Source organism: Panthera uncia, chromosome C2, assembly GCF_023721935.1.
Source record: "Panthera uncia isolate 11264 chromosome C2, Puncia_PCG_1.0, whole genome shotgun sequence".
Lineage (NCBI taxonomy): Eukaryota > Metazoa > Chordata > Mammalia > Carnivora > Felidae > Panthera > Panthera uncia.
The window spans coordinates 93,410,244-93,427,545 of record NC_064810.1 but is presented as its reverse complement, the minus strand read 5'-3'; the positions used below and the strand labels follow the sequence as shown (position 1 = coordinate 93,427,545).

Genomic DNA, 17,302 nt, shown 5'->3' with positions numbered 1-17,302 from the left:
TTTTTCTTTTCTGTCAGTTTTTTTCAGAAGGTCCTTTTTAATTTGCTGTGAGTGGAGAAAACATTTACTAATGCTAGGACTTAGTACGTAAGAGTAGTGAGGTGTAGGACTCAGGGAAACTTAGTCATGGGATAAGCAAGGAGTGAAAACTCACAGCTGTGAGTGAGAGCCAAGCAGATGGCATAAAAGCAGAATGCTGGCTGGACATCTTAAAAAAATAAAAGAGCTGCCTATTACAGTGGCTTTTAAAGTGCCGTGGACCAAACAAGACATATCTGTACAAATGCTGCTTCTTTTATCCTCTTTATAGCAGCAGAGCTTTGTTTACAGCTTAGGCAAAGTGTGATAGTTGTTGCAGCTTTCCTGGAGTAGTTGAAGATTCTTGGGGTCAAGGGGGTTTCTATACTTTAATTTTGAGATTTTTTTTTTTTTTTCAACATTTTTTATTTATTTTTGGGACAGAGAGAGACAGAGCATGAACGGGGGAGGGGCAGAGAGTGGGAGACACAGAATCAGAAGCAGGCTCCAGGCTCCGAGCCATCAGCCCAGAGCCTGACGCGGGGCTCGAACTCACGGACCGCGAGATCGTGACCTGAGCTGAAGTCGGACGCTTAACCGACTACGCCACCCAGGCGCCCCTAATTTTGAGATTTTTAAAATTCAACTTTCTTTGGATATAAATATGGTAAATAATAACCGGTAACATACTAGTAAGTCTTATTTGCAGTATATCTCCCAAATTAATTCTAGTGACTTGTAAAAAATTGTTGGGATATAGTTCATGTACCATAAAATATACCTTTTTAAAGTGTACAGTTTTGTGACTTTCAGTAAATTCATAAAGTTGTTCATCAATACACCTATTTAATTTCAGGACATTTTTCTCATCCCCAAAAGAAACCGTGTAATCCATTAGAAGTTACTCCTCATTTTCCTCTTTCTCCAGCCTCTATTTATTTTCTGTTTTTATAGATTTGCCTATTCTGGACATACCATATAAAAGAGATCATATAATATGTGACCTTTTATCGTCTGACTTCTCACTTTGCATAATATTTTCTCAGTCGTTGTAGGATATTTTAGTACTTGTTTTCTTTTTATGGTTTAATAATACTCTGTTGTATAGATAAATACCACATTTGGCTTGTCCACTCATCAGTTGATGGACACTGAATTGTGTCCACTTTTTTTTTTTTTTTTTTTTTTTTTTTTAAGTAGGCTCCATGCCCAACATGGGGCTTGAACTCATGACCCTGAGATTAAGAGTCTCATGCTCTACTGAGTGAGCCTGCCAGGCACCCCAAATTGTGTTCACTTTTTGGCTATAATGAATAATGCTGCTGTCAACGCTTATGCACACATTTTAATGTAGACATGTTTTTTCATTTCTCTTGGGTATATATTTAGGAGTGAAATTACTGGATCATATTTAACATCTTGAGGGACTGCCAAACTGTTTTTCAAAGCAGCTATACCATTTTCCTTCTCACCAGCAGCTTATGAGGGTTCCAGTTTCTGCACATCTTTGTCAACACTTATTGTTGTCTTTTGATTATAGCCATCCTAGTTGTTGTAAAGTGGTATATCATGGTTTTGATTTGCAGTTCTCCAATGACTAATGATATTGAGTACCTTTCCATGTTTTATTGAATCTTTTCAGATCCTTTGCCTATTTTTACTTTGGATTATTTGTCTCTTAACTATTGACTTGTAAGTGTTCTTTATATATTCTGGATAGTAGACCCATATCAGATACATGATTTGCCATTCTATCAGTTGTCTTTCATTTTATTGTTGGTGTTTTTGAAGCACAAAAGTTTTAAATTCTGATGAAGTCCAATTTATTTTGTCTTTGATTGCTTATGTAGATGTTATTCTCAGAAACCATTGCCAAATTCAAGATCACAAAGATGTGCATATAAAAGTTTTAGCTCTTACATTTAGGATTTTGTTCCATTTTGAGTTAATTTTTACATACAGTGTGAGGTTCAACCTCACTCTTTGTATATGAATGCAGTTGTTCCAACACTATTTGTTGAAAAGACTGTTCCCTCCTGACTGAACTGTTTTGGTGCCCTTGTCAAATACCAGTGGCCCATGAAAGTATGGGTTTATTTCTGTATTCAGTGTTTATGCCAGTACAGAGTCTTGCTTTCTGTAGCTTTGTAATAAGCTTTGAAATTGGGCATTGTGAGTCCTACACATTTGTTGTTTTTCAAGATTGTTTTGATTATTTTGGATTCCTTGCATTTTCATATGAGTTTCTGAATCAGCTTGTCAATTTTTGCCACAAGCCAGGTGAGATTTTGATAGGAATTGCATTGAAAAAGTAGATCCCCTTGGGGAGTATTAACCATCTATCTTAGTCTGTTCAGGCTGCTGTAACAAAAATACCATAGACTGGGTGGCTTATACCACAAACATTTATTTTTCATACTTCTGGAGGCTGGGAAGTCCAAGATCAGGGCATCAGCAGATTTGGTGTCTGGCAGGGCCCTGCTTCCTGGTTCATAAATGTCTGTGTTCTGCTCAGATACATGATGGAAGTCCTCACATGATGGAAAAGGCAGGAGAGGTCTCTGGAGTCTCTTTTATAAAGGCATAGATTCCATCATAGGTCTTATGACCTAATTATCTCCTAAAGCCCCTGCCTCCTATTACCATCATTGGGCATTAGTATTTCAACATACTGAATTTTGTGGTCACTGACATTTAGTTCATGGCCCCATCTTAACTGTATTAAGTCTTCCAATCCATGAACATGGGGTGTCTTTTCATTTATTTAGGTCTTTAATTTCTTTCAATGATACTTTGTGTAGTTTTCATTGTAGAAGTCTTGCACTACTTTTCTTAAGTTTATTATTTTATTATTTTTATTTTATTTGCAAATGAAATTTTTTCATTTGTGGATTGTTCTAGTGACTTTTTAACAGTGATGCTCATTTTTTGTTACCTCATTTTTGCCTCTCAAAGATCCATCAGTCTCAAATAATTCGACAAGTAAAAAGAAACCCGAGTCTACCACTTGCAATTTCATCAGAGACACAAGCAAGACAGGAATTGACCGTGATATTGTTGCTTCATCGCCACTTCTTGTCAAAGATATCATTTGTGAGGATGATAAGGGAAAAATCATGGAAGAAGTAATGAGAACTTACGTAAAACAACAGGAAAAACTGAACTCAATTTTGCAGAAGAAGCAACAACTTCAGATGGTAAAATCTAAATGATAGTCTATTGTGAAAACAGGCTTTTGCATATCTTTAAGAAACAAGGGATTGTAAATGTGTTTAAGATTGTTTAGAGTTTTATTACTCATAAGCAATTTTCTTTTAAATTTTTAAAGATGTTTTCAAGATAATTACTTCTATATAAAACTGATACGACAGCTGAATATTAGATGTTTTCTGACCTATTTTTTTTCCTGCATTGAAATTTTTAACATGATGGAAATAAAATAAAAATTGTATTGTAATTCTTCATGTTACAGGAAGTTGAAATGTTGAGTAGTTCAAAAGCTATGAAGGAACTCACTGAAGAGCAGCAGAATTTACAGAAAGAGCTTGAATCTTTACAGAATGAACATGCTCAGAGAATGGAAGAATTTTATATTGAACAGAAAGACTTAGAGAAAAAATTAGAGCAGGTAATGAAGCAAAAATGTACCTGTGATTCAAATTTAGAAAAAGACAAAGAGGCTGAATATGCAGCACAGGTAAGAATTACTCAGTTTGTATAATGTTGCCCTTTCAGTGTGGAAATTGAGGTTGTTACCTTCTTTATTAAAGAAGTTACTTTTTATCAAGCTCATTTCATTGGGCAAGATTTAAAAATAGATAATTCTGTTAAACACAAGTTTAAGCTGTATCATCCAAGATGATTTTTCTATTTTGATTGCTTTATTAAACTTTCATTTGGTTTTTGTAGTTGCCCAAAATGCTACTCATTAGCTTTTGAATAGCAAATGTTACATTATCTTAATATAGAATATGGGCTTTCACATCAACAAATTAACAGACATGAACTGTTGCCCACTATGTTCAGAAGCTCTCGAGCAAAAATGAATAGTAGCTCACCGGGGAAGGTGATCAAATAACCCTTACCATGAGCAGGCTGTGTGAGAGGTATATCAAAGTGTAGGGCATAATGAAAGTGCTCTAGGTGTTATGTTAGTTCTCTTCCCTTTGTTTTTCTTTCAATTCAATGCTATGTCAGAGTCCGACGAATAGTATTAATCAAGAGATTGTAATATGCATGAAGTAGTTCATTTTGTAAAAAGTAATTTGAAAGCAGGTCTTTGCCATGATCTGAGGACTAAATGGAAAAACAAAACTGAATGAAAACTGACACAGTCTTTTAAATCCCACAGTTGGCAGAACTGAGACAGAGATTGGACCATGCCGAGGCTGATAGGCAAGAACTCCAAGATGAACTCAGACAGGAACGGGAGGCAAGACAGAAGTTAGAGATGATGATAAAAGAGCTGAAGCTGCAGATTTTGAAATCATCTAAGACTGCTAAAGAATAGAAACCTTTAAAGAGATACGTCTGTGTTTCCCAGCAGGGTTTATTTTTGTTCTTTCTGTGTGTGCTTTGATTATTGAATTCTGAATAACTTGTCTGCATGAAGATAACTAGGCATTCTATCCATTTGTAGATCAGAGAAAGTGAAGAGATTATATATTAGTACATAAATTTTTACATTTTCCAAATGAATGAAAATGTGTGTTTCTTTGTACTTTTTTTTCAATTGGCTTAGTGACAGTAGTACATGGTTTCAACTGTTAGATAATCTGCCTAGATTCTGTTGCAAATTTAGCAGTTGTACACTTTTTAAAAGCCGCATTGTGTGATGGATAGTTGTGGTCAGTTTTGTTATCCATATTTCACACTCAATTTTACATACATTAGTGACTTCATATTTCAGATATATAGAGCTATTGAAGGAGTTGAATCTCCATTTTTTCATTAACACAATCTCCCTTCTAAATTGATAATAGTTTTACTCATTATTATATATAAAATTTGCTTTTATTTGGTTCATATTAATGAATTTCCACCAGTGCTTTTCTTTTTAATGTCTCCTAAGAGACATTTTGTCAAAAGAGGAATTTCATTGATGGGGTTATAGCACACCCCATAGGCATAATGAGGAAGGATAACATACTTTGTCATACGCTGCTGTTAAAACACAAGAAGTGGTTGTAATTTGTTTTTTGGTTAAATGTGGTTGTATTTAGAATTTTTTTTATGTAGCAACTTTAGAAGAGGGAATAAAATGTAATAATTTTTGAACTTTTGTTTATGTTGTTAATAGAGGTGTGAAAGTATTAATGTTCTTGAGAAAAACTGATACCATTGATGTATATCAGTTTGTATACAATCCATAATCCTCCTGTACAGTTTTTATATGTAGTTATGGGTCTTACTGAAATTTATATAATAGATTTGTTTTCCTTAATGGGTTCATTTTTCCTTAAATTGTAAAATATTAAATACCTTGAAGGTTATTTTGGATTTTTGTATGTTTAAATGTTAAGTCTTACCAATATTTGCACGAATGGACCATTTTCAATTACTACTTAATATCAAAATCAGGAATTTACAGTCACCTGATAGTGTATGAGAGGTTAATATAGGGAAGTTTAGTTACCTGCTACTAAAAGGTTTTTAGATAATTTTTAGAAGACAAAGAAATTCCATAGTTTGGGGGGAGGACAAATCTTCTGCACTTTTTTTTTGCACAGAAAAGTCTGTCATTCTTTAATGGCAAATTTCATATTCTTTAACTCTTGGCTTAAAAAATACTAGGTAAAGTTCTTAGTATGCATTTTTTAAAGGAAGTTTCCTGAAGTTACCATTTACTGATATTATTATTCCAGTAATTTTATGTTTATGTTCTCATGTAGGGTACTGTATGAAATTACTTGAGAGCTAAATTTATTTTTGAAATAAATCATCTAGAGTTAAGGTTATATACTATTCCCAGCATAGACGATAGATGCTCTACTGGTATAGAACTTCAAAAATCAGTAGGTTATCATTCAGCCAGTTATTTTCGTATTTTGCTTAATGGTACTTACATATCCTAAAGGAATTTTTGTACTTCTCAAAGTATAGTTTCTTTACAAGAGTGTGATCTAAATGTGTATTTTCTATTTTCCATTTAATTTTACTATATTAACCCTGCAATTTAATTTGTTGATTCTTGGAGTCTCTTCAAGGAGGAACAAATGTTAAAATGACATACAGGAGCAAATGTTAAAAATGATATAATCTCCTAATACCTTTTATTTGGATCTGGAGAAAGAAAAATCATGAAGACATTTTATGATAAAGTTCATTTCAGTTGTGTCACAGTAAGCTTTTTGGGAGATAAACTCAAGCCTTATAATTTCATTTTTCTAATTTATTAAAAAATCTTTGTGCTTATGGTACATAGTAAATGACAAGCTTACTTAAGTTTCAACCCAAAAGTTCTAAAACAAATTGCGATTTGAAATATTTTATTTTAAAATTCTAAGCAGTGCTTAAACACCTTTAAATTATCATAAACTCTTGATGTTGAATTGAGTAAAGAAATATTTTTTCTAGTCCTTTGCATAAGGAAAATTTGCCACATGAAATTGTATAGTCTTCATTTTCCAGAAGATACATTGATGTGCCATAGGTTTATGTCTGTCTTCCTTGAAAATATAGCTTTTTAGTCAATTGTAAATATTATGCCTATTCTAGTTAAAAGTAATTTTAAGTTAAACTGCACCACATAGCTTGAAAATAGATTTTGTAATACTTTAAAAGTGGCCTCTGCTGAAATAACCTTATCCATATAAACTTATTCTTCTATACTTTGCATGCTCATTTTGTGTGTTGGTTGCTAGCTTAAAGTTTGTTTTGGTGTTAGTTTTTGTGTGCCAATTCATTAGACAAGCAGATTTTTCCTCAGACTTTGTAATATTATTCTTTTTAGGAAAAATATAAAAATATTTACTTTAAAAAGCTGCATTAAAGAACGGCCTAGCAAAAGTGCTAGAGGATCTTAAGGAAAAAAAGGTAGAATATTAGCTTACTGGGTGATGGGTGATGTTTAATTTGGGTGATGATAGTTTCTATTCTTTAAATGTTACGAGTAAAAGGTACCAAATCTATAAAGGTAGTAAATGTAAAACCTGCTGTCATTGAGGAAGCTCTAAACCACCCTGATTTCACAAATGCAACTTGTAACACTATCAAAAGATTTGACCAACCACATAAGTTTGGCTTGTGCTTTAGTTCTGTAAAGCATATTGTTTTGCTTGAATTTCTGTGTCCATGAGAGTTGGGATGTTTTATGCTTCTTGAACTAATTTTATAACATATTTAATATATTACCAATTGAGATATAAAATCATTTGTACATATTGAATTAAAAACCAGTTGCTAAAGTAGGTGAAATAGATTGAGTACAATGATATTCGCAGGTTATCCATATGTTTCAGAAGTCATGACCGAACAACCAATTTCTTTGCACATCTATGACTTCTGTTTGAAGGAAAGTAGAATGGTAAGGAAACTCGAGTAATATGATATGCGTTCGAGATATTTCCCTAAAGTTAGTTGTAAAGCTGATGCTGAAGGTTTTTGATCAGCTTCTAATGTTTTCTTCTCAATGACTTCTGTTTTGATTGCATAGGGGAAAATCCACATTTTCATTTGCTCTTACGCATTTAATCTGCACGACAGGACATTAAAAGTCAATATAATGAAAAGTTGTGCTCATACTGTACATCTATTTCTGTGCTTAGAACTACTTGTTAATTTTTATTGAAGCTGTCAGCAATAAGAGACACATTACTGCTGTATTATACGTTGTGGGATTGAATAAACAGCTTAAATTTTTTTTTTCTATTATAGGATACTGAAGCATTTCCATTACTGGAAGAAATTTGTATGGGTATTCTGTATTGCGTCTTTTTAAAAGGACAGTTTTTTTTTTTCTTTCTTTTTTAAAATTTTTTTGTAAAATCTTTCCATTTTAGATGGCTTCTAAGCTGCATAATGCAACCTGGAGCCTTTTTCTTTAGTAATAGACTTAAATGTCTTATATAGCGCTACTGTTTTTGAATTAGAAAATGATCAAATGTAAAAACTGAAATTTAAAAATTAAGCCCAGAAAACAAAATAGTGTATTTAGTTGAATGTAAAAGAAATTTGTAAGATTTTTTCTTCAATATAGATACCTCACTTGAAAATAAAGCACAGCATACTTAAAGTAGTTCTAGTAAAAACGTCCTGCTAAAAGAATTGCTTAATCTAGGACAACTTTGGGGGGAGTTATAGTTTGGGAAACATAAAATACACTTGCTTTTAACCATCCTGTTAGAAGTATTTGCTTATCCTGATGATTTTAAGCCAACACAGTAGTCTTAAATTATTTCTGAATTTCTAACCTGTGAAAGCAGTAAATGAAATACCTGTTCTGCAACTATTGAAACAAGTTGTTGACTATACTGACTATAATTCAATTTAAAATTTTGCCAATGATGTACAGTTTTATGGTTAAAATTGCTGTGGTTGGTTGCATCACATGACACAAAACTGTCCTCTACCTCACGTGAAATAAATATTTTATATGGTTTTACTATAAAACAAGACTCATCTATCTGGTCACTTAGTTTACAAATTTCGAATTATATTTATTGAAACATGACATACTGTGCTCTCAGCTTATACCTCAATCGTATTTTGTGCTGTTTTCCATTTTCATGCCTTGTAAATAACTTGTATAGATTGTGGATTAAATTCTGAATAAAAACTTTTAATGCCAATGAAACTGATTCAAGCTGTCTTAATATCCTGTGTGAACTCAACTTTCTTGTCTCTTAAGATTGACATAGTCTCCTTTTGTCCTTTAAAGTTTATTATTCGTGACACACTAAATGATTAACTTGAGAAATATTTTTAAGATTATAAATTAAGACATTTAAAAAAATTTAACGTTTATTTTTGAGAGAGAAAGAGAGGGGGAGGGGCAGAGAGAGACAGAGACAAAATCCGAAGCAGGCTCTGGGCTCTGAGCTGTCAGCACAGAATCCGACATGGGGCCTGAACTCATGAGCAGTGAGATGGTGAGATAGTTACCTGAGCCAAAGTCGGATGCTTAACTGACATGAACCACCCAGGTGCCCCTAAAATAAGGCGTTTTATGCAATATTTCAGGTGCAGAACATACCAGCATTTGTGATGATTTTCTTTCATGATGTATTCTCTTGTTTTCACATCTTTCCCTTATTCCTCTACCCCCACCTCTGGTATTAGTGGTTTATGACAGCATAACAAATTACTCCCAAATTTAGCTGCTGGAAATAACATTTCACACAGTATCTGAAAATCAGAAACGCAAAGGCAGGTTAGCAGGGTGTGATGGTTCAGGACCTCTTAGTAGTGTGCAGTTACTATGTTACCTGGGGCTGAAGTCATTTGGGAGCTTGACAGCTGGAGGATCTGCTTGCAAGTTTATTCATATGGTTATTGACAGGTGTTCAGTTCCCTACTGTATGGACCTGTCCATGGAGCTCTGTACAGCGTGGTAGATGGCTTCCCACAAATGAATGATCCAAAGGAGAGTAAGAATGATGCCAGTTTTCTTTCGTTGCTTAGGCTAAGTGAGTCCCAAGTCCGGCCCATATGCGATTGGAGAAGATTACAGAAGGGTATGGAATACCAGGAGGCAGGGATTACTGAGGACCATTCTAGAGTCTGATTACCATAACTTCCCAAATTTTTTGTGGCAAAATACACATAACGTAAAAGTTAACATTTTGACTATTTTTAAGAGTGTAATTCAGTGGCAATGGGTACGTTCACAATGTTCGACTATCACCACTATATTCAGACTTTTTCATTATCCCAAACAGAAACTATGTACCTATTAAACAGTAATTTCCCCTATGTTTTCTTCTAAGATTTATATTGTTTTAGCTTTTCCACTTAGGTCTTTGATCCACATTATGTTATGTATCTGATGTCAGGTAAGAGTCCAATTTTATTCTTTTGCATATGGGTATCCAGTTCACAGCATCATTTATTGAAAACTGTCCTTCCTGTTGAATGGTTTTGACACCTTTGTCCACAATCATTGATCATATGTGTGAAGTTTTATTTCTGGGCTCTCTCTTTTATTCCACTGGTCTATGTATCTGTCCTTATACCAGTATCACACTCTTTTGATTACTGTAGCTTTGTAGTAAGTTTTGAAATGAGGAAGTGAGAGTCTTCCAAATTTGTTCTTTTTCAAGATTGTTTTGCCTATTTTGGGTCCCTTGATATTCCATGTGAATTTAGGGTGGGTTCTTCTATTTTTACAAAAAACACCATTGAAATTTTGTTAGGCATTTCACTGAATCTGGATCACTTTAGATGGTATTGTCATCTTAATGATATTAGGTCTTCCAGTCTATGACCATGGGATATCTTTGCATTTATTTAGGTCTTTAATTTCTTTCAGCAATGTTTTATAGTTTTCAATGTACAAGATTTCCCCCTCAGATTTATTCTTACATATTTTGTTCTTTTTGATGCATTGTAAATGGGATTTTATTAATTTCCGTTAAGATTGTTCATTGCTAGCTTGTAGAAAATGCAATTAGTTTTTGTGTATTAATTTTGTATCCTGGAACTTTGCTGAATTTATTAGGTGTAACAATTTTATCATGTGTGGAATTTTTAACATGTAAGATCGAATCATCTGCAAACAAATAATTTTACTTCTTCCTTTTTAATTTGGATGCTTTTTATTCATTTTTCTTGCCTAATTATTCCAGCTAGAACCTCCAATACTATATTGAATAGAAGTGGTGAAAGCAGGCATCTTTGTTTAGTTCTTGATCTTGGAGGGAAAGCTTTTAGTCTTTCATCATTGTGTGTAATGTCAGCTGTGGATTTTTCATATACGGCCTACTTATGTTGAAAAAATTCCATCTATATCTAGCTTATTGAGTGTTTTTATCACGGAAAGGTGTTGAATTTTGTCAAATACTTTTTCTGCAACACTTAAGATGATCATGTGTTTTTTTTTTCCCCTTCTATTTTTGTGATGTGTTACATTGCTTGGTTTTCATAAGGTGAACTATCTTTTGCATTCCAAGAATAAATTCCATTGCTCATGGTGAATAATCCGTTTAATATGCTGTTATTTATTTAAATGAAATATATTTGACACACAATGTGTAAATTTAAGGTGTACACTATGTTAATTTGATACATTTATTTAGTTTTTAATATGTTGAATTTAGCATTTTGTTGAGGGCTTTTGCATCAATACTCATAAAAGATATTGGTCTGTAGGTTTTGTTTGTTTTCTGTAGTGTCATTGGTCCTAGTATTGGGATAATTGTAGCCTCACAGAATGACTTAGGAAGTGTTCTCTGTGCTTTGATTTTTTTTTCTTAAGATTCATTTTATTTTTATTTATTTTTTTAAGAGAAAGGGAAAGAGTGAAAGTGCAAGAACATGGAGGAGGGGCAGAGGGAGAAAGAATCTTTAAAAAAATTTTTTTGAAGTTTATTTATTCTGAGAGAGAGAGAGAGAGAGAGAGAGAGAGAGAGAGAGAGAGAGAGAATGCACGGGAGAAGGGCAGAGAGAGAGGGAGAGAGACAGACGGAGAGAGAGAATACCAAGCAGGCTCCGCACTGTCAGTGTAGGGCTGGATGCAGGGCTTGAATTCACGAACGCTGAGATCATGACCTGAGCCAAAATCAAGACTCTGACGCTTAACTGACTGAGCCACTCACGTGCCTCAAGAATCTTTCTTAAAAAGTGTTTGTTTGTTTATTGTTTATTTATTTTGAGAGAGAGCACGAGCTGGGGAAGGGCAGAGAGAGAAGAGTGAGGATCCCAAGCAGGCTCTGCATTGCCTGTGCAGAGCCCAATGTGGGGCTCAAATCCACAAACCCTGATATCATGACCTGAGCCCAAATCAAGAGTGGGACATTTAACTGACTGAGTCACCCAGGCACCCCTGTGCTTTGATGTTTTGGAAGAGTTTGAGAAATACTGGTGTTAGTTCTTTCTTCAGTGTTTTGTAGAACTGCCCACTGAAGCCATCTGGTTCTGCACTTTTCTTTGTTGGGAGTTTTTTTGTTTTTTTGTTTTTGTTTTTTTTTGTTTTTTGTTTTTTTTAAATATAATTTATTGTCAAATTGGCTTACATACAACACCCAGTGCTCATCCCAACAAGCAACCTCCTCAGTGTCCATCATCCACTTTCCCCTCTCCCCCACCCCCCATCAACCCTCAGTTTGTTCTCCATATTTAAGAGTTTGCCTCCCTCCCTCTCTGTTTGTAACTATTTCCCCCCCTCCCCTTCCCCATGGTCTTCTGTTAAGTTTCTCAAGATCCACATATGAGTGAAAACATATGATACCTGTTTTTCTCTGACTGACTTATTTCACTTAGCATAATACCCTCCAGTTCCATCCACGTTGCTTCAAATGGCCAGATTTCATTCTTTCTCATTGCCAAGTAGTATTCCATTGTATATATAAACCACATCTTCTTTATCCATTCATCAGTTGATGGACATTTGGGCTCTTTCCATAATTTGGCTATTGTTGAAAGCCCTGCTATAAACACTGGGGTACATGTGCCCCTATGAATCAGCATTCCTGTATCCCTGGGGTAAATTCCTAGCAGTACTATTGCTGGGTCTTAGGGTAGTCCTATTTTAAATTTTTTGAGGGACCTCCACACTGTTTTCCAGAGAGGCTGCACCACTTTGCATTGTTGGGAGGCTTTTGATTAGTGATTTAATCTTACTAGTTACAGGTTTATTCAAATTTTTTATTTCTTCATGAGTTATTTTTGGTGGATGGCGTGTTTGTAGGAATTTGTCCATTTCATCCAGGTTATCTTTTTTGATGGCACATAATTGTTGATAGTACTCTCTTAAAAATCCCTTTTATTTTTGTAAAATAAGTAGAAATGTTCCTATTTTCATTTCTGATTTTAGGAGTTTGAGTCTTCTTTTTCCTTAGTCAATCTAGCTAAAGTTTCGTCAATTTTGTGATCTTTTCAAAGAACCAGCTTTTGATTTTACTGATTTTCTCTACTGTTTTTTCTTCTCTATGTCCACTCTTTATTTTTTCCTTCTACTGAACTTGAGTTTAGTTTACCCTTCTTTTTTTTATTTTTAAATTTATTTTATTTTATTTTATTTTTTTAAGATTTTTTTTTCTTTTTTAATGTTTATTTTTTGTGTGTGAGAGAGAGAGCAAACATGAGCAGGGGAGGGGCAGAGAGAGAGGGAGACACAGAATCTGAAGCAGGCTCCAGGCTCTGAGCTGTCAGTACAGAGCCTGACGCAGGGCTTGAACTCATGAACTGTGAGATCATGACTTGAGCCAAAGTCTGACTGAGCAACCCAGGCGTCCCTTAAGATTTTATTTTTTAAGTAATCTCTACACCCAGCATGGGGTTAGAACTCACAGCCCTGAGATCAAGAGTCATATGCTCCACTGAATGAGACAGCCAGGGGCCCCTACTCTTTTTTTTTTTTTTTTTTTTTTTAGTTCCTCAGGATTTATAGTTTGGTTATTGATTTTGGATCTTTCATTTGTTTGTTTGCTTGATTTGTTTTTTTGTTTTTTTGTTTTTTTGTTTAAGTAGGCTTCACACCTACTGTGGAGCCCAGTGTGGGACTTGAATTCACAAGCCTGAGATCAACACCTGATCCAAAATCAAGAGTTGGTTGCTTGACCAACTGACCCACCCAGGTGCCCAACACCCCCTTTCTTTCGAGAAGAGTTTTATCTAACTTCTTTTCCCTCTTGATACCTCCACCAACCATGCAGCCAAACACAGATGCACATGACCCTGACATCAAGAGTCGCATACTCTGCTGACTGAGCCAGGAAAGGGCCCCAGCATATTTGCTTCTTAACTGAACACTTAGTTGAAATGTAAGTTGAAAAACTTAATTGAATACTTTTATAATGATTTTCTTAGGTAGACTTTTAGCAGCTGGATCAAAGAATATACATATTTAAGTCCTTTATATATTGCTGAATTATTTTGAAAAAGAGCATATCATTTGTGTTATTGGTATTTTGTAATGTTCATTCTTTGTGTTGGTTATTTTTATTAAATCACTTTGACAGAGGGTTAATGAGAGGCTGTGAGAGCCCTCCAGTGGCCAAGCTAATTTCTGCAAAAATATTATCATGAGTGGAATTAAAAAGGAATTGTATCTAGTTGCTGAATCTTAACGGCAAAAAGAGGGAAGTGCTAGAAATATCTTGCCCGTTGAAAAGGGCTTATCCTTTAGTTAGAGTAGGGATGCCATTTGCTTTCTTTTCAAATTCTTGTTCATCTGCTACCAGATTATGCAATGTTTTGAATTTCACTGCTATGTAATATGAAGATTATGCTGGTTTCAAACAGGTTTAAAACCAACTGATTGCTTATAAAAGCTAATGTTTATTGAGTACTTATATGTGTCAGGCACTGTTTCAAGCATTTTACATATGTAATGAATTTAAATCTCATGGTTATTATAACATAATCACTATTTTCCAATACCATTTTACTGGCAGGAAATAGAATTTTCGTTACTAAATAGAATAGCTTAACAGAAAGGTTAAATAACTTGCCCACAGTCACACAAATCATAAGTGATGGAGCTAGAATTCCAACCCAGTGCTCTTAACCACCTGCTCTAATGTCTCCTTTGGATCTTGGTGTCCAAGAATGTTCTCATTCAGGACAATTCATAAAGTAGAATCTTTATTTATGTAACAAATGAATGAACAAAGAAAACAATCGGTACAGTTGAGACATTGGCTTCCCTTCTAGTAGTTCTTTAGGAACAGTATTGTGTTGATAACATAATTTATGATTTTATATCATGTGTTGAATGAATAACAAGAGGACACATGATAGTTTTGATTATTTTATAATTCATACATTTTTCAGTGAAAGACTTAAAGTTTGACAGATTGCTCTGTATTTTGACATCCTAGGTGGGTAAGTAGAAATACCTGCTCTTAATTTCTAAGAGAATTTAATGGTGTGGCTTTCTAGCTAATTGTCTTATTTTCCTTTCAGTACTTACATACTTTGCTACTATTCTATTTTTAGAAAATGTGATCTCCTGTTTGAACTAAAAATAAAGACTTCTGTTCTTCAGGATGTATGATCTTTTTTAAAATTTTTGTTTATTTTTATGTTTATTTATTTATTTTGAGAGAGAGAAAGAGAGAGACAGTGCATCCCCATGTTGGGGAAGGGCAGAGAGAAGGAGAGACAGAATCCCAAGCAGGCTCTGCACCATCAGCACAAAGCCCGATGCGGGGTGGGAACTCATGAACCGTGACCTAAGGAACTCATGACCTAAGCCATGATCATGAGTCAGATGCTTAACTGACTGCGCCACCCAGGTGCCCCTAGGATGTATAATCTTATAGGTTGAATGAGGCCTATTATCTAATGTATTCTGCAACTTCTGGTAGAGAAGCAGATAAATGGCTATTTGAAAGCAGAGGAGAAAACACATTCTGGAAGGGACTCAAACCTAACAATCCAGGTACAGCTTTTTATTATTTTGCTTTATCTCGAGGAGAAATTTGGAATAAAATGGCTCCTGGAGGAATTTTTTTAAAAAAATGTGTATTTATTTTTGAGAGAGAATGAGAGCGCATGTGTGCGAGGGCCAGAGAGGATCTGAAGCTCTGAGCAAATGGCACAGAGCCTGAGGCGGGGCTCGAAGTCACTATGAGATCGTGACCTGAGCAGAAGTCAGACACTCAACCAACTAAGGCACCCAGGGACCCCTGAAGGATTTTTAAAAAATGTTTATTTATTTATTTGAGAGAGAGAGAGAGAAAGATAGAGAGTGAGTGGGGGAGGGGCAGAGAGAGAGGGAGACAGAGAATCCCATGCAGGCTCCTCACTGTCAGCGCAGAGCCCGATGTGGGGCTTGAGCTGAAACCAAGAGTCCTACACTTAACTGACTGAGCCACCCAGGTGCCCTAGGAATGTTTTTTTAATTGCATGATGCAGGCCAAGAACTGGGACCCTGAAAAGACAGTTGGTTTTTTTTTTTCCCCAGTAGCTGAAGTCGAAATTCTAGATGGAAGTAATTTGTGAAAGTGCTGCTTTGCTCTCGAGGGAGTTACCTTGACTGAGGCCAGTATCTCTAGGTAATCAGAGACTTTCCTGCTTGAGACCTGAGCAGCACACATTCCTTACTGGAGAAGTCTCTTCCTTACCAAGGACAGCAGGTGGGTACAGAGACCACATAGGGCCTTCATTACTGCCTCTTGCCTGCTCTCAGACCAGTTCTAATCCCTACCTCCTGATTTCTTCTTCTTCAGATTCCCATCTGCTTCCCATTCCCATATTTGTGTCCTCCCACGATCGCTGGTTGAAACCTAAACCTTTGGGAGGTGATTAGGTCTTAAGAGTGTAGGCCTCGTGCATGAAATTAGTGCCTTTATAAAAGAGACCCTGGGGCGCCTGGCTGGCTCAGTAGGTTAAGCATCTGACTTTGGCTCAGGTCATCATCTTGTGGTCCAAGAGTTCGAGTCCTGCGTTCGAGTCCTGTGCTGTCAGCACAGAGCCTGGATCCTTCTTGGGATTCTGTGTCTCCCTCTCTCTGACTCTTCCCCACTCACAGTCTTTCTCTCTGTCAAAAATGAATAGACATTTAAAAAAATTAAAAAAAGAGAGAGAGAGAGCCCCCAGAAAACTCTCTTATCCTTTCTATCATGTCAGGACACAGCAAAAAGACTACTGTCTATGAACCTAGAGGAGGATTCTCAGCAGACACAGAATCTGCTAGTTGGTTCCTTGACCTTACACTTCTAACCCCAGAATTGTAGAAGTAAGTTTCTGTTCTCTATAAACTACCCAGTCTATGGCATTCTCTTTTGGAAGTCCAGATAGACTGAGACAGCATCTTAGTGAAACTTGGAGGCTTGCAAATGCAGTCTCTCTTTTTGGGGGGAACATTTCAATTCAACTCCATTCAACAGATAGGTACAGAGTGCCTTTAAGTCTTTCAGACACTGTGCCACACTCAGATTTCAGTGATCAATAAAATAGACAAAACCCCCAAACTCACAGGGCATTTCACATTTGCTTACACTATGAGTTTATATTACACTATGAGTTTATACTACAACATTTCTTTTTTTTTTTTTATGTTTATTTATTTTTGAAAGAGAGAGGGTCAGAGTGTGTGTTGGGGGTGGGGTGCAGAGAGAGAGGGAGACACAGAATATGAAGCAGGCTCCAGGCTCCAGGCTTTCAGCATAGAGTCTGACAT

General features: G+C 35.5%; 1 protein-coding gene across 2 annotated transcripts in view; it reads left to right on the top strand.

Annotated features, from left to right (window-relative positions):
- SKIL (SKI like proto-oncogene) overlaps positions 1–8,836 on the top strand; it is a 29,667-nt gene extending 20,831 nt beyond the window's left edge. For both annotated transcript variants that reach the window (XM_049629613.1, XM_049629614.1), the window contains exons 5-7: positions 2,974–3,215; positions 3,491–3,715; positions 4,370–8,836. In XM_049629613.1, coding sequence (XP_049485570.1) covers positions 2,974–3,215; positions 3,491–3,715; positions 4,370–4,528 — 626 coding nt within the window. In that variant the 3' untranslated portion in view covers positions 4,529–8,836. The remainder of the gene's footprint in view (positions 1–2,973; positions 3,216–3,490; positions 3,716–4,369) is intronic.
- The last annotated feature ends 8,466 nt before the right edge of the window (positions 8,837–17,302 follow it).